The 19,161-nt window shown below is 34.5% G+C and overlaps 1 protein-coding gene across 2 annotated transcripts in view; it reads left to right on the top strand.

Annotated features, from left to right (window-relative positions):
• The window catches only part of RALGPS2 (Ral GEF with PH domain and SH3 binding motif 2), a 160,419-nt gene extending 141,356 nt beyond the window's left edge, over positions 1-19,063 (top strand). For both annotated transcript variants that reach the window (XM_082612751.1, XM_082612750.1), the window contains 5 exons: positions 458-563; positions 1,118-1,210; positions 8,007-8,112; positions 10,372-10,463; positions 13,137-19,063. In XM_082612751.1, coding sequence (XP_082468877.1) covers positions 458-563; positions 1,118-1,210; positions 8,007-8,112; positions 10,372-10,463; positions 13,137-13,166 — 427 coding nt within the window. In that variant the 3' untranslated portion in view covers positions 13,167-19,063. The remainder of the gene's footprint in view (positions 1-457; positions 564-1,117; positions 1,211-8,006; positions 8,113-10,371; positions 10,464-13,136) is intronic.
• Positions 19,064-19,161: the final 98 nt, after the last annotated feature.

The following is a 19,161-nucleotide window of genomic DNA, read 5'->3' as shown; positions in this document are numbered from 1 at the left end:
TCTTTTGCTTTTTTCCTTTTGATTCTGCTATTTTTATTTTGAGTTTTATATGCTTAAATACTTTTAACAAATAGAATCCTCATCTCTCCTACTAGGACTTAAGTTTTTACTGGGGAAAAAAAGGTTTCAGCAGTGCTGCAGTGTGGCATGTTAAGAAGAAAAGTCTTAAATCCCTAATTTAATCTTTACTAGGGTGAATCTCTATATTCTTTCTAAATTATACTTGTTCAAATATGCAATAAAATGTGTTTTTTAACCATCTGCTGACTTCAGTAACTTCCTGTTAATTTTGTGACAGCTTACAAATTTCAGATCAGTAAGCCTTTATAACTGTCAATGTCTTCTTATTCTGAATAAAGTAACAGTTTTAAAATTAAGAATATTACATTTTATTTAAGCACCTACTCGATAATCACTAAAGCGCTTATATGTTCTTTTCTTCATTTCATTATTATAGTTCTGCAGAATCAGAAGATTTGGCAGTACATTTATATCCAGGAGCTGTTACTATCCAAGGTGTTCTCAGGAGAAAAACTTTGTTAAAAGAAGGCAAAAAGCCTACAGTAAGAATTTAATATATTTTAATACACGTTCTAAAATTAAGCAAATGAATAGGACCCTAAAAAATATGAAGACGGTTGAAATAAAACCAGATATATAATACACTTGAAATAATTTAAGATACACCTTTGCCTCACAATGTTATTTAATTTAAAGTGTTATTATACCTGCCATATAGATTTTGGTTAAATCATACCTTTTGGGTGTTTAAATCAAGATGCTCCTGTACTTCTCTTTGCTCCCTAATATAGTTCTTAGAGAACCTTGAAAATATATCCCATTAAGAAGTATTTTAAGTAGTAAGTTTAGAAGAAATAGAAAACTGAGTGACAACCCTAAAAAATAGATTTCAGCCAATTTTGTTTGGTCAGTCCTAAGTAGAATGTATTGAGTGGACGTGATAAGAATATTTGAGATAAAGATTTCAGAAGTGATGAAACTCGAAGCTAAGGTGGTGGAAGTGAAGTGGAGCTAAAGATCTTTGGCACTGAGAAAACAGAGTGACTGAGAAGCCAGTAGCATTTGCGTAGTATATTCATGTGTCTGTCCTCTCCAGGTAGCATCTTGGACGAAATATTGGGCAGCTTTGTGTGGGACACAGCTTTTCTACTATGCTGCCAAATCTCTAAAGGCTACAGAAAGAAAACATGTAAGTATTCCTGTTCCAAGTTGTTAGCATAGTTTCACAGCCTCTTCATGGTTGTAAAGAAAGTAGGTCTAATGCGATGCAAGGGTTTGGGTTTTTTCCCACATTCTAATCCAGAAGTTCTTACACTTTCCTTGTTGGAGTATTATAATGGAATTATTTTTGTTTAGTAAGACCATTCCAAGGAAGGTCTTGGGAACAACTTCCATATTTTGTAGTTTCTTTTTTAAATGCTATTTTTCCATTGCAAATGTCAAAACTGCACACTACAAGTATCTATCTTCACTTCCAAGCCCTCTCAAACCTGGGTTTTTTGGGTCAAAAATGGTTTGAAAACTATCGCCTTGGAGTCTCATTTCCTAATTTGTAAAATATGAAAAATTCGGACCAGCATCTCTGGTTCTTTCCACCTCAGTCTCTGTTTGAGTGATTTTCCCAACAGTGAAGAGGAATAATACTTACTAAGGTTACTATGATCACCTTCTTGTGTTTAAAAGAAGCTTTGAAATGCTCTTTTCTCCAGATGTAGAATCTTCCTATAAATCTTTTTTTTGCATGCTGTTTTTTCTATGCCAGTGCTACAATATTTGAAAATGGAAAACTAAGTTTCCATTTTCCATGTTGCATTAACACAGTCCCCTGGAGAGGAATTTTATTTCTAAATTGTGTATTTTGGGGGTGGGGAGTGAATTAAGTGGTTTACCATACTGAGGAAAGGTAAGCCACTGAAAAAAAAATTAAGTTCTTTTACTACTTATACATTACCCAGTGATACTGCATAATTCAGAGAAGCCCTTCTTTTTTTTTTGGAAGTGGGGGGGAGGGCATTTATCACTTTGTGTTTTTTTATTCTAACAATGGCTCTTAAAAACTATAATACACACACATTACATGTATACATTTTAATATCAGGTATTACTTCACCAAACACTTGGACTAAATTTACTGGGATTCAGTGTTTTTTTGTTTGTTTTGTTGTTGTTTTATTTTGTTTTGTTCCTTTTAGTAAGCATAATCCCTAGTTTGAAGTTTGGTTGGATGAGGCCAGTTACAAGTTCAACTTCAGACATTATCATTAGAGAGGCTTTTCTTTATTCTCACAGTTTTAGCCCTTTAATCACACCAGGGGTAGAGAAGAATACATTTTTGGTTTAAATGAATGTGGGAAGTGCCATAAGATAGCATCACCTACCTTTCCTTATCAGCCGTACCCACACCTTGTCACTGTCCTGAATTTCATGTTAATCATTGTCTTGCTTTTCTTTAGAGTTTACCATATATGTTTCCTTAAACAGTACATTGTGTCATTCTTTAATTGTACCTGAATGGAATCATATAAATTCTTGAGCACTGACTTTTTTGCTCACTATTATGTTATAATTATCTAGATATAGTCCTCACATTGAGGTGAAGGACTGTTTTTTGTATTCTAGTCAAATTGACTATAATGCCCACATACCCGACAAAGCTACAGTTTAGTTTCACTAGAACGTTTTACAGAGTAATTGCCTCTGGTTAGTACTGCTGTACTTAAAGGAGGGGGAAAAAAAAAAGGTTGATATAGCTAAATTAAATTGTCATCTTCAGATATAGTTAACTGTTCACTTAGCTACTTTCAGAGACTTGGCTGGATTTCACTTATTATAAAGAAGCTGACTATTATAAAGAAGTAAAATGTATAAGGTAAATTTTTTTTTGTTTTTTCCTAACTTTAATTAGAAAGAAGCCAAATTAGAGAATTGATTAAATAACTGAATTTGTCCTCTAATACATATGTTAAATATCTTTTCATGTTTGGCATTGGTACTTATACATACAGAATAATAACATGCTAGTTTGGGCTTTTAATTATATGAAGTGATAAATAATGCATATGAAATGTTTAGAAATTAGAGCATAGTGGGCTGTGAGGGAGCCCAACTGAGTGCCGAGGAAATGGACTGTATTCCTCATCTTTTCTAGTTTAAACTGTTAAGATTAAAGAAAATTATAAGAACAAAATAGAGTATAGAGACAAGTCCATGTTTATATTTAGTATCAATTTTAGGATAGAAAAGATAGGGCACAGAACTAAAAGCAATGAAGGAAAAAAATTTTAATCATTTTCAAACAGTTAAAATACAAATTGGAAGAAAATATGGGCTATATATAAGCAATATATATAAGCCAATAGATAAGGGATTAAAATCTTTTGTATAAACACAGCACCATCTATGTAGTGTTCTTGCCAAAAATTTAACCTGAATTTAATCATGAAGAAACAATTAAATCCACATTGTGGAACATTCCTATAAGACAACTGGCTTGGATTCTTAAGACCAAAATTTGGCAGATGGAATAGGGTAGGGGGACAGAAGGACTGTTCTAGATTAAGAGAAACTAAGAGTCTTGACAGCTAAATGCAATGTATGTACCTTGGTTTATTCTTGGAGGAAGTTTTTTTAAGCTATAAAGCTCATAATTAGGACAATCAAAGAAATTGTAATATGGACTTTATATGATTGTGACTGTTAAATTTCTTGACTATGTTACATTGTGGTTATATAGTAATATATTCTTAGGAGATACATGTTGAAATATTTAGAGTCCAATGTTATGTGTGCAACTTACATTTAAATGTTCAAAGAGATCCAGCAAATGCAAAATGTAGATATATGGGTAATCATTGTAGCATTGTTTAAACTTCTCTGTAGTTTGAACCTTTTCAAAATTAAAAGCTGGAGGAGGAAAAAGAGTCACTAATGAAAGTATACCCGTTCATACATATATAAATCAATGCGGGAGGAGGAAATCTGGACGCCTACACCTCTGTGTTTTATTACTCTCTAAAGTATGACTGTTTTTGCCTGTGAGGAGCAGAGCAGGCTTGGGAAGCGAGAATAACTGGGAAGAAGGGAGGGGGACTATGGTTTTATTATGTCTATATTTTTTAATGTTTTAAGGTGAAAACATTCACTGTAAAATTATTTTTAATTGAAGTGTATTCATTATAAAAAAATGTTTGCAGATATGTTTGAGCCTATCTCTGCATAGTAATGAGTGAATAAATACTGTTTGATAAGTTAAATGTTAAACACCAAGGCTACACCTGAAAAAGAGATCTGTAACCTATATAAAGACCTTCCACAACTCAGTAAGACTAAAACAACAGTAGAAAAATGGAATAGAGAGATCAAGAAGGTGAAATATAAATGGTTAACAAACATGAAAAGGTGATGAACCTCACTAGTTATCAAAAACACAGATTAAAAAAGATGCCCTTTTTATTGGCCATTAAGCAGAAATTTTAAAGATTGATAATATAACACTGGCCAGGATGTAGGGAAACATAGACAGTCGGTGGAAATTTAAATTGATATTGTTTCTGTAGTGGACAATTCTAGTCAGTATTTAACTTAATAACCAGCGATTCTTTATCTGAAAGTCTGTCCTATGGAAATCCTTGAACAAGTGCACAGATATCTATAGAAGAATATTCCTGGACTATTTATAGTATCAGAAATCTGCAAACACTGAAAATACTTATTATTAAGGAAATACTGATAGGTAAAAACCACAAGTCAGAGTAAGTATACCCCCATTTGTATATAAAAACCAACAGCAACAGAAAAGTCAGTCTTTGGTGTAATGCATAGAGAAAGGTCCAGATGGCTACACCCCAAAGGATGATGAATTCTGGGGAGTGGGATGAGATTCAGCTGGTGGTTGAGGGCATTTGCGCTCTATGTAAAGGGGCTTATACTGTTTGAATTACTTTTTTTTTAATTGAAAAAAGAAGCAATTGATGCAGATGTTTTGGGGGCTAGGAAAAGTATATTAGAAAATCGTGCTATCTGATTTGACATAAATTATTAGCTGTGAAATCAGCTGTTCTGTGGTATTGCCAATTTGATTCTTCATAGTATTAAAACTTCCTAATCCCTTTGGCTTTCATTTTTGTAGTACCCACGTTGTTACAAATAATGTGACGTGTTCCTTCTTTTCCCCATTTCTTTAAAACTGTGAAACATATACATGCAAAGATATATAGTATACATGTACATTTTAAAGAATAATAAATAAAATGAACACCTCTATAACTCCACGCAGCATAAGACGACAGAGCATTACCAGAACTGTCCAAGACTTCCCAGATAGCATCCTCTTCCTTCCTTATCAGCCATACCCACAGCCTATCACTGTCCTAAACTTCATGTTCATCACTGCCTTGTTTTTCTTCAGGATTTTACCATATGTGTTTCCTTAACACATTGTCTCATTTTTGAACTGTACCTGAATGGATTCACATATATAGTTTTAAGCACTCCCTTTTTTGCTTAATATATTGTTGATGAGATTCATCACTGTTGATGCATATAGCTGTCCTTTATTCCTTTTCATACTTGAAGAGTCTTCCACTTTATGAATCTGCCATAATTTATTCATCATTCTACTGATGGATATTTGGATGCTTTCCAAGTTATTGCTGTATCTAACAAAGCTACTATGAATATTTTTGTGCATATGTTCTCTGGATTATATACCAAGGAAGGTAAACGTTCAACTTTACAAGAAAATGCCAAATTGATTTACGTACTCACCAACAGTATAATGAGGTTTTTCATTGTTCCACACCTTCACCATACTTGTTGTCAGGCTTTTAAATTTTGGCTAACCTAGTAAATATGAAATGGTACCTTGTGATTTTAATGTATACATCCCAGATTATTAATGAGTTTGAAGTTTTTTTCATGTTGTTGGTCATTCATGTTTCTTCTCTAAAATGCCTGGATAAATCTTTTGCTTATTGGATAGTGTGTTTTCTTACTAATTGGTAAAGGTTCCTTATATACTCTGGATACTAATCTACTAGCAGTTATGTGTTACTAATATCTTCTTCCAATTTGTTTGATTTGGTTATTTTTTTACTCTCTTTGTGATGTTTTTAGTGAATAGTTCTTAACTTTAAAGTAATAAAAGTTATCCTTTCCTTTATGCTTAATAGTTTCTTTTTTTCTTTTTTCTTTTTTTTCTTTTTTTTGCGGTACGCAGGCCTCTCACTGTTGTGGCCTCTCCCGTTGTGGAGCACAGGCTCCGGACGCGCAGGCTCAGCGGCCATGGCTCACGGGCCCAGCTGCTCCGTGGCATGTGGGATCTTCCCAGACCGGGGCACGAACCCATGTCTTCCCTGCACAAACTGCAGGGAAGCCCGCAGTTGACTTTTATATTGATCTTTTCCAAGCATCCTTGCTGATCTTTCTTATTAACTTGGTGGATTTTCTGTGTAGATAATATCATCTGTGAGTAATGGCAGTTTTATTTCTTCCTCACCCTTATACCTTTTATTTCTTTCCTGTTATCTTAGTGTGCTGACTAGGTCTTCCAATTCAGTGTTGGATGGAAGTAGCAATGGTGGGCATCCTTGTCTTAAAACTGATTTTGAAGTGTTTTTAACATTTTACCCTTGAGCATGCGTTGCAGGGTTTGGGTTTGGGTTTTGTTTTGTTTTGTTTTGTTTTTTTCTTTCCTGCTTTGTTTTTGTTCGGGTTTTGTGTGGGGGGGTATTGTTGTTTGTTTGGTAGGTACTCTTTATTGAATTAGGAAATTCCATTCCATTCTAAGTCACACAGATAATGCATTATATCTTAGCAAATGGTTTTATTTTACATCAACTGAGTTGATCATACTTTTTTCTTTTAATGTTAATATGGTGATTTATTTTAATAATTTATCTAAAGTTGAACTAAGCTTGCTTTCATGAAATAAACCGAACTTAGTTGCAGTCATTGATTTCTAACATTAAATCACCCTCATATTCTTGGGATAAATCCAGTTTGGCCATCATGTACCAGCTTTTTTATACACTGCTAGATTCAGTTTGCCAATATTTTATTTAACATTTTTTCATTTATGTTCATGAGTAGGATTAACTTAAATTTCTGTGCTTTTATAACAGCCCTTTTTTTCCCATTACTAAAGTGTACCTTTATTAAAAAAAAAAAGAATAACTAGACAAGTAACAAGCATGCCAAGAATACCTTCTTTTTGAGAAATACAAGCAAGAATATATTACTAAGAATTGTGATGGCAGTGCTGATTCATTAAATCATCAGGTTATCAGGTTTAAGATAACACCCCTATTACATTGGTACACCTTAAACTTATACAATGTTATATGTCAATTATATTCAGTAAAGCGGTGTGTGTATGTGTGTGGAGATAACATCTCTATTAAAATGGAAGTATGTTTCCTATAATGAAGGGGTGAGGTGTAGCACAGTAACAAAAAAAAAACAACACAGATGAATTTACCAGATCTACTAACAGATCATGGTCTTTGGGGGTGGACGCTAGGACAGTTAACTTTTTTTTTTTTTTTTTTTTTTTTTTTGCTGTACGCGGGCCTCTCACTGCTGTGGCCTCTCCCGTTGCGGAGCACAGGCTCCGGACACACAGGCTCCGCGGCCTTGGCTCGCGGGCCCAGCCGCTCCGCGGCATGTGGGATCTTCCGGGATCGGGGCACGAACCCGTGTCCCCTGCATCGGCAGGCGGACTCTCAACCACTGCGCCACCAGGGAAGCCCAGGACAGTTAACTTTTGATGAAGAGTTGAAGCTGAGAAAGATCTGGAAAGTATAAGAGACTATCTGAAGAGGGCATGCCTACATGGAATTTAGAAGTAAGAGACCGGGTGCAGACCTGACCAGCATGAAATCTCGTCTCTCTCTAGGAGAAACTGAAAATATGCTCTCTAACAGTTAATTTTTACATAGAATAAGCCATAAATTTTGTTTCCATTAATTATTTTTTTTATCTCTCAGTTCAAATCAACATCAAATAAGAACGTGTCTGTAGTAGGATGGATGGTGATGATGGCTGATGACCCGGAACATCCGGATCTCTTCTTGCTGACTGACTCTGAGAAAGGTGAATCATTAAAATAACTAGGGCTTAAGGTATTGCATGTACACAACTTTCGATAAGCCAAAATTTATCAATAGTTTAACTGGAATACACGACTAGGGCTATTGTTTGTGTAGTTTAATCTCTTGGGAAATATTTGTGTCACATAACGTAATGTATACTAATGATAGCAATTTTTTTTAGATATCAATATCTATTAATTGCTTATTTAATAAGCTTATTAAATAAGCTTATTTTCTTTGCTACATGGGCATAAGCTTGAAATTAAAAACCCAAATAATCCCTAGAGAGCTAATAACCAGAAAAGGAAGGAGGGAATTCGAGAATCTATAGACCACTGTTAACTTTAAAATCTCAGATTTACAGTATGCAGTACCCCTTCGTTTATATCCTGAGATAAATTGTTATTCTTAAGCTCTGAATGTGGCAGAAGTTTTCCTTTAAATGATTTTTATTCCATTACTTTTAATTAAATTAATTGGTAATTTGACTCAAACCACTTTCCAAATAAATATAATTTTAATTGTAATAACTTAGCTTACAATGTATAGAGACATTTATAGTGAAAGTGTTGGCTATTGACCATAGGAGTTTTAAAAACTTTAAAACCTTAAATAAACTTTAAAAGTGGATGAGAGAGGTTGGAGGGTGGGCTGTGTAGTAGAATCAAATCATACCTTCTCACCCTGCCTGTGCCTGTTGTGGAGACCTCGGTCATCAGAACAGATCCTCATGTGATTGCAGCTCTTCCTTTGTAACATCTGCCAGCTGTTGATAAGCACCACACAGGAAGCCAGAAAGAAAATTCTTTCATATCTGCCCAGAATCTTCCACTTCAGCAGCTCACTACTACTAAAATGAAGTTATATTACCTTTTACTGACTGTAAAATTATACTCTGACTTCTGTTTATTTAGAATGCATATCCACAGATATTCTGCTTTTAGGATATTGTGGTACTTTAAGTAAAAATTTAAGAAAATATGCAGAAAAAGTTAGGGCAGAAAAAAATAATAGCAAAATGTTATGTTTTGAGATTAAATAGGTTGACTTACAGAGTAAGGAGCTCCTACTCAACATTCTGAATTCAAAGCCCCAGCCTCCACCCTGCCAATCCCAAAGGCCTTCATTATTTATAAAAGATCATTTTCATGGGGTTCAGTTAACAAATTATTTGTTTTCCATCAATTCCTTAGTGTGTTTGACAGAACCGTTTCAGAGTACAAGGTTTTTATGAAGTCTGTACTGATGGTCTTTTTCTGGGAGGAGAGAGTAGGTAAATGGCAGCTGTGGCCAGCTGATCAGATATGTCTGCTATTTAGGTTGATCTAATGTTTGCATCTGTGTCTAACAAGCAAAAAAGTGCTATTTTAGTAATTAAACATTTGGTGAAGAAAGCTGTTGCCTCTGAAAGTGAAAAAGTCTTTGATAAAATCTCAAAGAAGAGCTGTATAATGCCTACATATAGATCAGGCTCTTGAGCCATTGAATTCAGTTATAAAGGAAAGAGTAGCACTCAGTAAGAACTGGGAGATAAAAAGAACTCAGGTCAATGAAAAAGGGGAATTAAGCTCAACTTAGGGCACCTATACTACATGAGTCCTTTCTTCTTTTCTCAGTTTATTACCTTAATACATATAAACATATAAAATATCCTTATTATGCATCAGTTTTGAATTAGAGTCAACATAAGGTCTAAATACATACAACACACATGAAACAAATGAATTTCTAATCTTCTAAAAGAGAAAAAGTTGCCTTCTCAGATTTTTCACATAAGCCCTCACTAGACCTAGAAATTTCTCTAATAATTTTGACAAATGTTAAAAACTAAAAGCATAGGTTATATTGATGTTAGCTGATTAATCCTTAATCACATTAAATAGCTAATGTTTAAGTGTTAAACATGTTAAAGCATTCTGGCCTATAAAAATTCAGTATTAGCATCTACTAATATTTAGATCATCTAAATAGTGCTGAGAAGTGATATTCTGCACTCTCATCCACTCATACAAATCTAGAGAAGCCAAACAATTATTTTATTTAAATATACTTTAAAGAGCATTTAAGGAGACAAAATACTTCTCTTCCAATTCATAAACAGCAAAACAGTGACTTTCTGAATAAGTGACAGCACATGAATGTAGCACAGAGAACTCTTCGTTTTATTTGTATTGGAAAATCAGGTATTAGAGAAATAGAATTCTTAAACGGAGAACTGTCATCAATTTTTATTGTTTCCCTTTGTTTTTAATAACTTCAGGAAATTCATACAAGTTTCAAGCTGGCAATAGGATGAATGCAATGCTGTGGTTTAAGCACTTGAGTGCAGCCTGCCAAAGTAACAAACAACAGGTAAGCATCTCTCTTGATCCTCAAAATAGTCCATAAATTGAGAATATATTTAAAAGAGTTCCAAAGAGAAGTAAGTGGACTAATTTTTGGAGTGAAGTAGGGAAATTGTTCATATTCTATGTCTTGTTGACCACAGTCTGCAAGACATGAAGTCCACATTTTAGAGAGGAGATGGGCAATAAACAAGTGAACAAATAACAAAATTTCAAGTAGTAAAAACTGTATGAACAAAATAGAATTACTTGATACGGAGTGATGGGAATAGAGACAGACTTTAAATAAATAAGAGTGAACAGCAAAGATCTCCCTAAGGAGATGACAATGACACGAATGACAGGAAGGAAGGGCCACGTGAAGATAAGGGGGAACAAAGTTCTGGTGGAGGGAACAGTAAGTGCGCAAAGACCCTGAAGATGGAACAAGCTTCAGGTGTTCAAAACAGGGAACTGTAGCCCTTGTTGGGAGAATGTAGTGGGAGGCAAGGAGACTTTAGAGAGGTAAAAATGTGATGGCACCTTAACAAAAATTATTCTGATTTGTCTTTATTTGTTCTATTAACAATTTTATGCGGGTTCCTGTGCTTGCAGTGAAACCCAAAACTATGTGGACTTTTGTTTGTTTCTATTTTTACTGAAACAAAGATGGTCTAACTCAAAGGCTTTCAGCTACAAAGGGGAATGAATCCATAGTGGTGTTTTCCCCAAACCCGGTTGCAGATTTAAAGTTGAACCATGAATTGGTAGGGCAGACATAAAATAAACATAGACTTTTTTAGGCCAGTTTTCAGTTGAATATATTTGAAAATTTTATTGTCTTAAGGTACTGAAATACAGAAGTATATGGTAAGTGTTATCAATAGCTAATTTTGAATAATATAATACACTATACAAGTTTATAAAGCTTATAAACATATTTTCCACCGTGTGCTATCAGGACCTAAGTTATTATCCCTTTTTTGTTAAAGGAAGAAACTAAGGCTCGGAAATCCTAAATGACCTACACAGGGTCAAACAAGTAAAAAATCGTGGACCTGAGACGACACAAACTCTGTCTTCATCCTATAGATTCATTCTTCCTAAATATTTTTGGAATGGGCCTTGTTCTCTTACAATTTTTATTTCAAAAATATATGAAAGACTAATAGCAATACTTGGTACCATTTTTAACAATGTCCCTTAAGGACATGAAATACCATAGAGCAAAAATTACTTTCTTACCCCTGTTAAGTTAGTGTCTGGGACAGAATGAAGGAAGCAGACCTCCTTTTGCCTAAACCAAGCTTTTCAGGATTCAGCTCCATGCCGTACATTTTCTTTAAATGTAGCTTAAAGTACTGTATCATTTCTTTTTAATCTCAAATTTCAAGATTAATCTAGACAGGGTATGCATAGAGGTTCAATTTCTTTTTACTATATTAGTTGACTTTGCTACTGAACAAGTCAACCAGATGTGTATAAATGGGGTTTTTTTAATTTGTTTGTTTCTATACTTGGAAGAATCAGAGAAGTAGCAAATCTATAAATAGAAACTGTGAAATTTGAAAACTTTTAGTAGAAGACTCTAACTCAGATACAACACCTTAAACCATAGTCAGGCAACTTAGGAGGAAATGAAAATGTTACTTTATTAAAATATTGAGTTTCTTAGAACCAGACCTGAGAATTTATACTTTAATTTAAGCACTCTTGGATTTGTACTGTGTATTTATAGTTCAGTTATGATTATATTGTCAAATAATTTTTCATTCAGAAGCTGACACACGTAAGAGATTAATTTTTTTTTTTTTTTTTAGTATCCCAGGTTTTCAGAAAAAGGTTGCTAAAGTGTGGGAACTATTAAGCTCTTTTAAAGGACAGAGAAATGACCACTGGTGCATGAATCTCTCTACCAGCACAACTTTGGAAAACTGGTAGTAAAAGTTAAGAGCATTTTTTTTTAGCATGGTGAAACCCTCTTTAGTCCTTGACTAGAGGGTTCATTAATTTTTAAAAACAAAATATATTCATATTTCTAAGAATTATTGTTGAATTTCAGACTTAAAAGAAATCAAATTAAATTTGATCCAGTCTATAAGCAGCAAACTGTTATATAACCTGTAGATTTTTCAGAGTCACAAAGTTTCAGGTAAGAGTTTATCTAGCAATGAGTTTTATTCTTTTATACTCATTTTCATGATGATTTCACAAAGAAATTCTTAGTAATGTTTGTTATAAAATTATCTGTGCTGGATTTTAAAATTTGCATGTAGGAATTCATTGTAATACATATAATGAAAAAATAAATGATGACAAGCATGTTTGTGTGGAATCTCACACTACTAGGGCCATACTTACTCTTTCCTCATTCATTTATTCACTCAGCGAACATCTCCTCAGCTCCCCTGTGTTAGACAAGAAAGATACTGTCTCTGCCCTTTTTCCCACCCGGATTTCAATTTATTGGAAAAAGTATTAACTCATCTCAATGACTTCCTCTCAAAAATGTTCTAGTGTATTTTATTCATTATTCATAAACAATTACAGTACCTTCTAGCAAATTCCTTTTTTTAAAAGATCTTTAGGTCAGAAAGATTTTAATATTTGGGCTTACTTAGAATGACAAGGAAAGATAAGAAATAGTACTTTGAAAAACACCTTTTAAATACTATCAGTTTGTAATGCTTATATTTTTTAGGTTCCTACAAACTTGATGACTTTTGAGTAAAAGCCTGATAAAAAACAAGGTGAACTGTTATCTTAAGTGAAAGCAAGGACCTGATGAAAGAGCGCCAGCTATAAACCAATCCTGTGCCAGGAAGAACCTAGAGGTTCCATCTCAGCCTCTGGAGTTCTGAACCAAAAAAGCACTAATTTCAGGGAATGAAGTGAGATATTCCCAGAGAACAAATTGGAGTTGCAAAACAAACTGCCATGGACCATGCTTCTTATCTCTGAACTGACCTGTGGAAACCACTGCCTTAAAAGAATGAAAGGAAAACCAACATGAAACACCAAATAGTGTGTGTGAATCTTCTGGCGGTGCTGTGCTTGGAATAGATTGTAGCTAATTTGCATTTCTTTTAACTTTGTACTAATTTTGGAGGGGAGAATCGCCTTTTTTTAGATACACTTTAAAAAGAAAAACATATTTCTTATGGGTTACATTAGGAGCTGGTTGTGAAGTGAGGTATAAAGCTACTCCAGCTTAGTAGGGTTCTACCAGCAGCCTAGCGCAAAGGTTTGCTTGAGCTTCCATTAGTCTGCAGCCTCACTCGCTTTTTCACAACAAGAGTGTAGGAATTAGAAATGTTAATAATGTGAGTTGTTGGAGTTTGTTTGGGATTTGGGGGGGGGGTTGTTTTGGATGGGGGGAGATTTTTTAAAACACTAAACTTCTGAAATTTAGTACTGTTTGGGGTACATTATTTCCTGCAGGAGGTATAAAGGCTGAGTGTTCATATGACAGACACTTTTTTCAAGTGGGCTCCAGAAAACATGGTTGTTTTTAACTGGGTTTAAAGCTTGGCCTTCTATATGAATTCATTGTTGGACCACAGATCTGCTTAGTAGAGAACTGTAATCCCAACCTAAACTTTTCTAAGAAGATTTTACAATAACTACATTTTTCAAGTGAATTGGATTATCCCTTCTGTCACTCACAGGTGATTTTTATCATCAAGGGTGATGTATTGATATTTTATCAGGATAGTTTCTTTTACAGTGTTTCATGTGCACAATGCCAGTTTTTTTTTGTTATTCATTTTCATTATTTTTGATCAGTATGAGATTCAGGATCACATTTGTTTAAAAGAGTGTCTACGTATGTTTGTATGCATGTATGTATTTTATTATAAGGCATACAAAATAATTTTCAAAGGGAAAAAGGTAAAAGACTGAGATGCTGGGAATTTTAAGTATCAAAACTTTCCTTCCTACTTAACCTTCCTTTATTACAAACATTTTTCTCAAAACTTACTATAGGTCCTTACGATGAAATCATATTTTGTCAGTAGTTGATCAAGCAGTTTTGTGAGAGCTCTTTAATGCAATAATGCATTTAACTTTTGAAATAAATGTTAAGTTACAAAAAAAGTTTGAAGGTGAAATGCCTTAGAGTTTTAACAAAAAACTGGCACTTGAACAAAGACTGTGTGTTGGATGTTACAAACTCATGAGGCATCATGAATTTTGGCTGTGGCCCAGAGTAAGAAGTGCTTTTTGACTGGTAACTTCTAATAGACTTCTATTACTTTGGGCCTCACATAAAATTTTTCAGATTGTATTCTTGGAGAATTTTATGCTTTTTTTTAATCATAAGTATTTCATCCTTGAATCCATGAAACTTAAATAGAAAATATTGCTTATTAGAATAATTAGCTAAAAAATCTCTCCATTGGAAAGTAGAAGAGCTTTCCCTGAGTGCTTAGTTTTTAAATTTAGTTTTCTGTTTGGAAAGGATATTAAGAGTTCAGATATCTTTCTCATATAGCACAGTTAGAAATACCATTACTTCTGGTTTTGTGAAAAGTGACATGAGCTGGAAGAGGGCAAAATGTGGCCTGTGCTAGTGATTTTATCTCCAAGCATAGCCCACACTGGGCGCTGAGAAGAGGCCCTCTGCATAACCAGCATAGCAGTATTACTCTGTAGACCTTGCACATCTGACTTTTGTTTTAATTTTCTTGTTTATTTCTCTTCAGAAATAAGTGTTTTTAACAGTGTATGTGCTTTTTAAAAAAACACTGTGGATGAAAACCCTGTGGATTTTTTATTATGTTTTCTGTTTGTCATAAATAAGCTAAAGTAGATAAGTTTCTGTGGAGATATGCACCTGGAAGTCAGAGCCTGACAGCCCACAGTTTTGCCAAAGAGAGAGCTCCACTGGAAGATGTGTTTGATATTTTCAGCGCTAAACATGAGGCTGCTTGTGCAGAGCGAGAACAGTGTTCAGGTTTGGTGACTAAGCCCATATATAGATTTGTGGCCTCTGACTGACTGAAACTGAACTGTGCAGCGGAAGTCACCATTATTTTTCTGTCTTCAAATTTGTCCATTCAAAAGATTGCTCATTGCTTTTTAAGATGAATTTAGCATTTGAAGCAAAGATCAGTGAAGGAAGTGAATTAAAATAGTGTAAGTGAATTTTTTATCTGTAATTCACCAAATGAGACCTAAAAATAATTCAAGCAAAAATAAATGTTACCAAAACATATTAAATATTTAGGCAGTGTATTAGTGGGAAGGTGAAATTTTTCTCCTCTTGTTAGGCCTACTCTTAATAAATTTGTAAAGTAGCGACTCAAAAGCTTGAAATTTAAGCTCATTTGTCAATATTAAGCTCATTTGTTTCTCTCCAAGTCAAGAAGACCTCATTGGAAATTCCATTATAATTTAAATTTAAGCTAGTGTTTGATAAACATAATGATTGGTATATTATCCAGCCTGGTGTAATAGTATAATACCACCCAAAATACAGTTTGAGGCACATCTATTTAACAGTTTGTTTGAACATGGAAGCTTATTTTTCATGCAGAAGTAACATAACAGTTTTTTAAATACAACTATAAAAATAACTGCTGACCTCAAAGAGCATTGTTTTTGGTCTCATGCCCCCTCTTTGTTTGAGTTCTGCTTATTTTTTTCAGAGGCTTTATTTTTACCGTACCTCCAAACTAAGAATTAAAAGAACCAATCAGGGCCTCCCTGGTGGCGCAGTGGTTGAGAGTCCGCCTGCCGATGCAGGGGATACGGGTTCGTGCCCCGGTCTGGGAGGATCCCATATGCCGCGGAGCGGCTGGGCCCGTGAGCCATGGCCGCTGGGCCTGCGCATCCGGAGCCTGTGCTCCGCAACGGGAGAGGCCACAACAGTGAGAGGCCCGCATACCGCAAAAAAAAAAAAAAAAAAGAACCAATCAAACACACCTTCCTATTACATTTTCTTCACTGTGTAGATATTATTTGCATAAACATTGCAAAAAGGGATCCAAGCAATTTGAGTTTGAGTATTTTTTACTCCCCAGGCATGTACTTCAATGACAAATGTTTTCCTGTGTGGAAAATGCCATATGACTATTGCACTACCTTCTGTATGGACTGTCTTGGTACTGTGTCTTTTTGTATGTCAAGAACTAGGGTGTTTGTAGCTGCAAAGTTTCTGTAAGTGGCTTTATTCCTCTTCTAGAAGATTTATAAAGGAGCCCAAGGTGCATTGTTATAGAAGGAAAAAATGTTTACGGTCTCTAGTGTATACACCTTATATATTAGTTGAAACCAGGGCCCTCCAAGAGCAGCCTGGCCTATTGCTCTCTTAGGATTACTAGAATTTACCTGGCCAAATGATTTGAGCGGAAGTCTTTTTTCTTTTTTTTTTTTTTAAGGTTAAATCTGTAAGTTATATATGCCTTTACTACTGAAAACAAAACTATAGGACATCGTACTAATTAGAAATCGATAATAATAGTAGATTTAATCCATTAACTTTTTAAAAGAATATATCCACTATTGATTTCCTTCCTGTTTTTTTGAGGCACATTCCTTTACAACGAGTTTTTAAACCACCATATTATCTTCTTCTGCAAACAAGGGGTACCAGCGTTGCTTAACAGAAGATAATCTTCAATTTTAAAAAATTCTCTGCTTCAAAGGCTTTTGAAATAATTGGATCCCTTTTTGAAAATGAAGATGAATTTTTACTGTGTCCCTGTGGAACAATAGTACAGCTGTTGCATGAATAGGTGATACAAAGCAAGTGGTGAGGTTTGTCTGACTTCTTCAGTGATCTTTTAGGGTTTGCTTTTATTTTCTCTCTCTCTCTCTCTCTCTCTCTCTCTCTTCTTTTATATTTCTTTCAAACGTAGTAAATTTATAATTTTACAGCCAGAGTAGTATTCTGTTTTTTCTAACAAACATTGTTATTTAATCACATTGGTGATAATTATTTTCTGTGTGAAGTCAACCTTTTCAAAATGATTTAAGTATTTCTGGTTTTGCTTCCTTAAAAATGGCTTGTGTCTAAAGTAATTACTTTTTTCTTGTTAGAGGATTCCAATGAAAGACATCTGTGCATGCAAACTTTTAAGCTTTTGGAAAGCAATGTCATTACACTGGTATCTCAAGTATGTAGTGTGGGGAAGATTTGGTCAGTGCCTTATCAATTTGAAGACCAACTTTAGGGCATCGAGTATGACAATAATCACTTGCCCTCTTACTCCTCTTATTTCAGGAGTGTGTGCTATCCCTCTCTCCACCAGCTTACTCTTTCTCACAGCAGGTCTAAGAAAATGTGTGCAGATCACTCTAGGTAATTGTTGCATTCCACCTTGGCTTTGAGTCTCTTTAGACAAGCTCCCTCCCTGCTCCCCTCCTTCCAGGGTAGAAGATTAAAATTAAACCCACCAAATCAGCCTTTAGATGAGCACTCCTGAGAACAACTTTGAAGAGCATCCATCCAGCTGAGTTTATTTTTATTTTGTGTTGTTGAAATTGTTGTTTTGAGCATAGATTTAATTATGTCCTTTCAGAAAATCCTTAGAAGGATACAGTACAGCCAGAAAGATCTGTTTGGGTTTTATTAAAGCTACTGAAATCCCGAAATGAGAGTCCCTTTTCCCAGAAGTGAGATTTAGTTCAGTACATTCTTATATTTAAATAAGACTCAGACCAAACAAGCAGTCACTTAACCTACCAGTTATTGTTTACTTGAAAATACTATGTCAGGAACAGCTCCAAAATATAAATTAAAGAGAAGTTAAGAGAGTAAGCCAATTCTCAGTAAAAGCAAAGCTTGGAAACATTTTGCTTCTCCGAGATTATTGCAAGATCTGGAGCTACTCTTGTTCAACTGAGTCAAGATGCTATTTTCACATTTTTTAAAGGGCTAGTATGTTCTAGAATAGGCAAGTAAATTTAGTGTTTAAAGCCAAATGAAGGGTTAACTCGTCCTTAGGGGTTGTTAGTAGAATTTAAAGTTTGATTTTAGCCATTTGGACTGCAAAGTGGTGATGGGATTAAAGGAATACATAATTAGAATGTTTGGGGATTGAACTTTTTTTTTTAAATAGACAAGTAGAAAATTTCGTACTTAGCTGTGCTTTAGATATGAGGTAACAAATATTAATTTTCCCATGAAGATACCACTTATTAGAACTATTCACAGATACAGTCCAGTAATTATTGACTTACTAGGTCTGACAGAGTAGCTGATAATAAGTCACCAGACTCTCAAGAGTTTCTGTACCTTGATTATTGACAAATCCATTGTTTTACAGCCGACTGAAGTATGTTATGTGTGGGGAGGGGGTGGGGAACTCGTTCACAGTGTAATCTAAAGGAGATAAAAGCATCTATGGGGATGAATATCCAATGATGATAATATACAGGAAAACACAAGCCATTTTTATTCTCCTTCATCCCAGTTAACTTGAGGTACAAAGATGAAGTACTCATTTGCACTATGACCTCCTGGAGTGACGTGCAGCTTGGTTCCTCACTTTTTGTTTCTGTTTAAAATGCAAATGTGAGTGTGAGATCTTCAGTGTGTTTGCATAATCTAACTTAAAATGAATTTAAGTACAGTTTTCTGAAATATTTCTATTGGAATAAATTACTTAAAAATATAGATTGTGTGGGGATAGTTTGTTTCCATGTTTATATTTTTATCATTAACTTTTAAATAAATGCTCTAAGTTGATTTTTTTCCTCTTTCTAAAATAGTTGAGAAG

This window comes from Mesoplodon mirus, assembly GCF_964341445.2.
Source record: "Mesoplodon mirus genome assembly, chromosome: 3".
NCBI lineage: Eukaryota > Metazoa > Chordata > Mammalia > Artiodactyla > Ziphiidae > Mesoplodon > Mesoplodon mirus.
The sequence above is the reverse complement of the archived record's forward strand: the minus strand, read 5'-3'. Positions and strand labels throughout refer to the sequence as shown.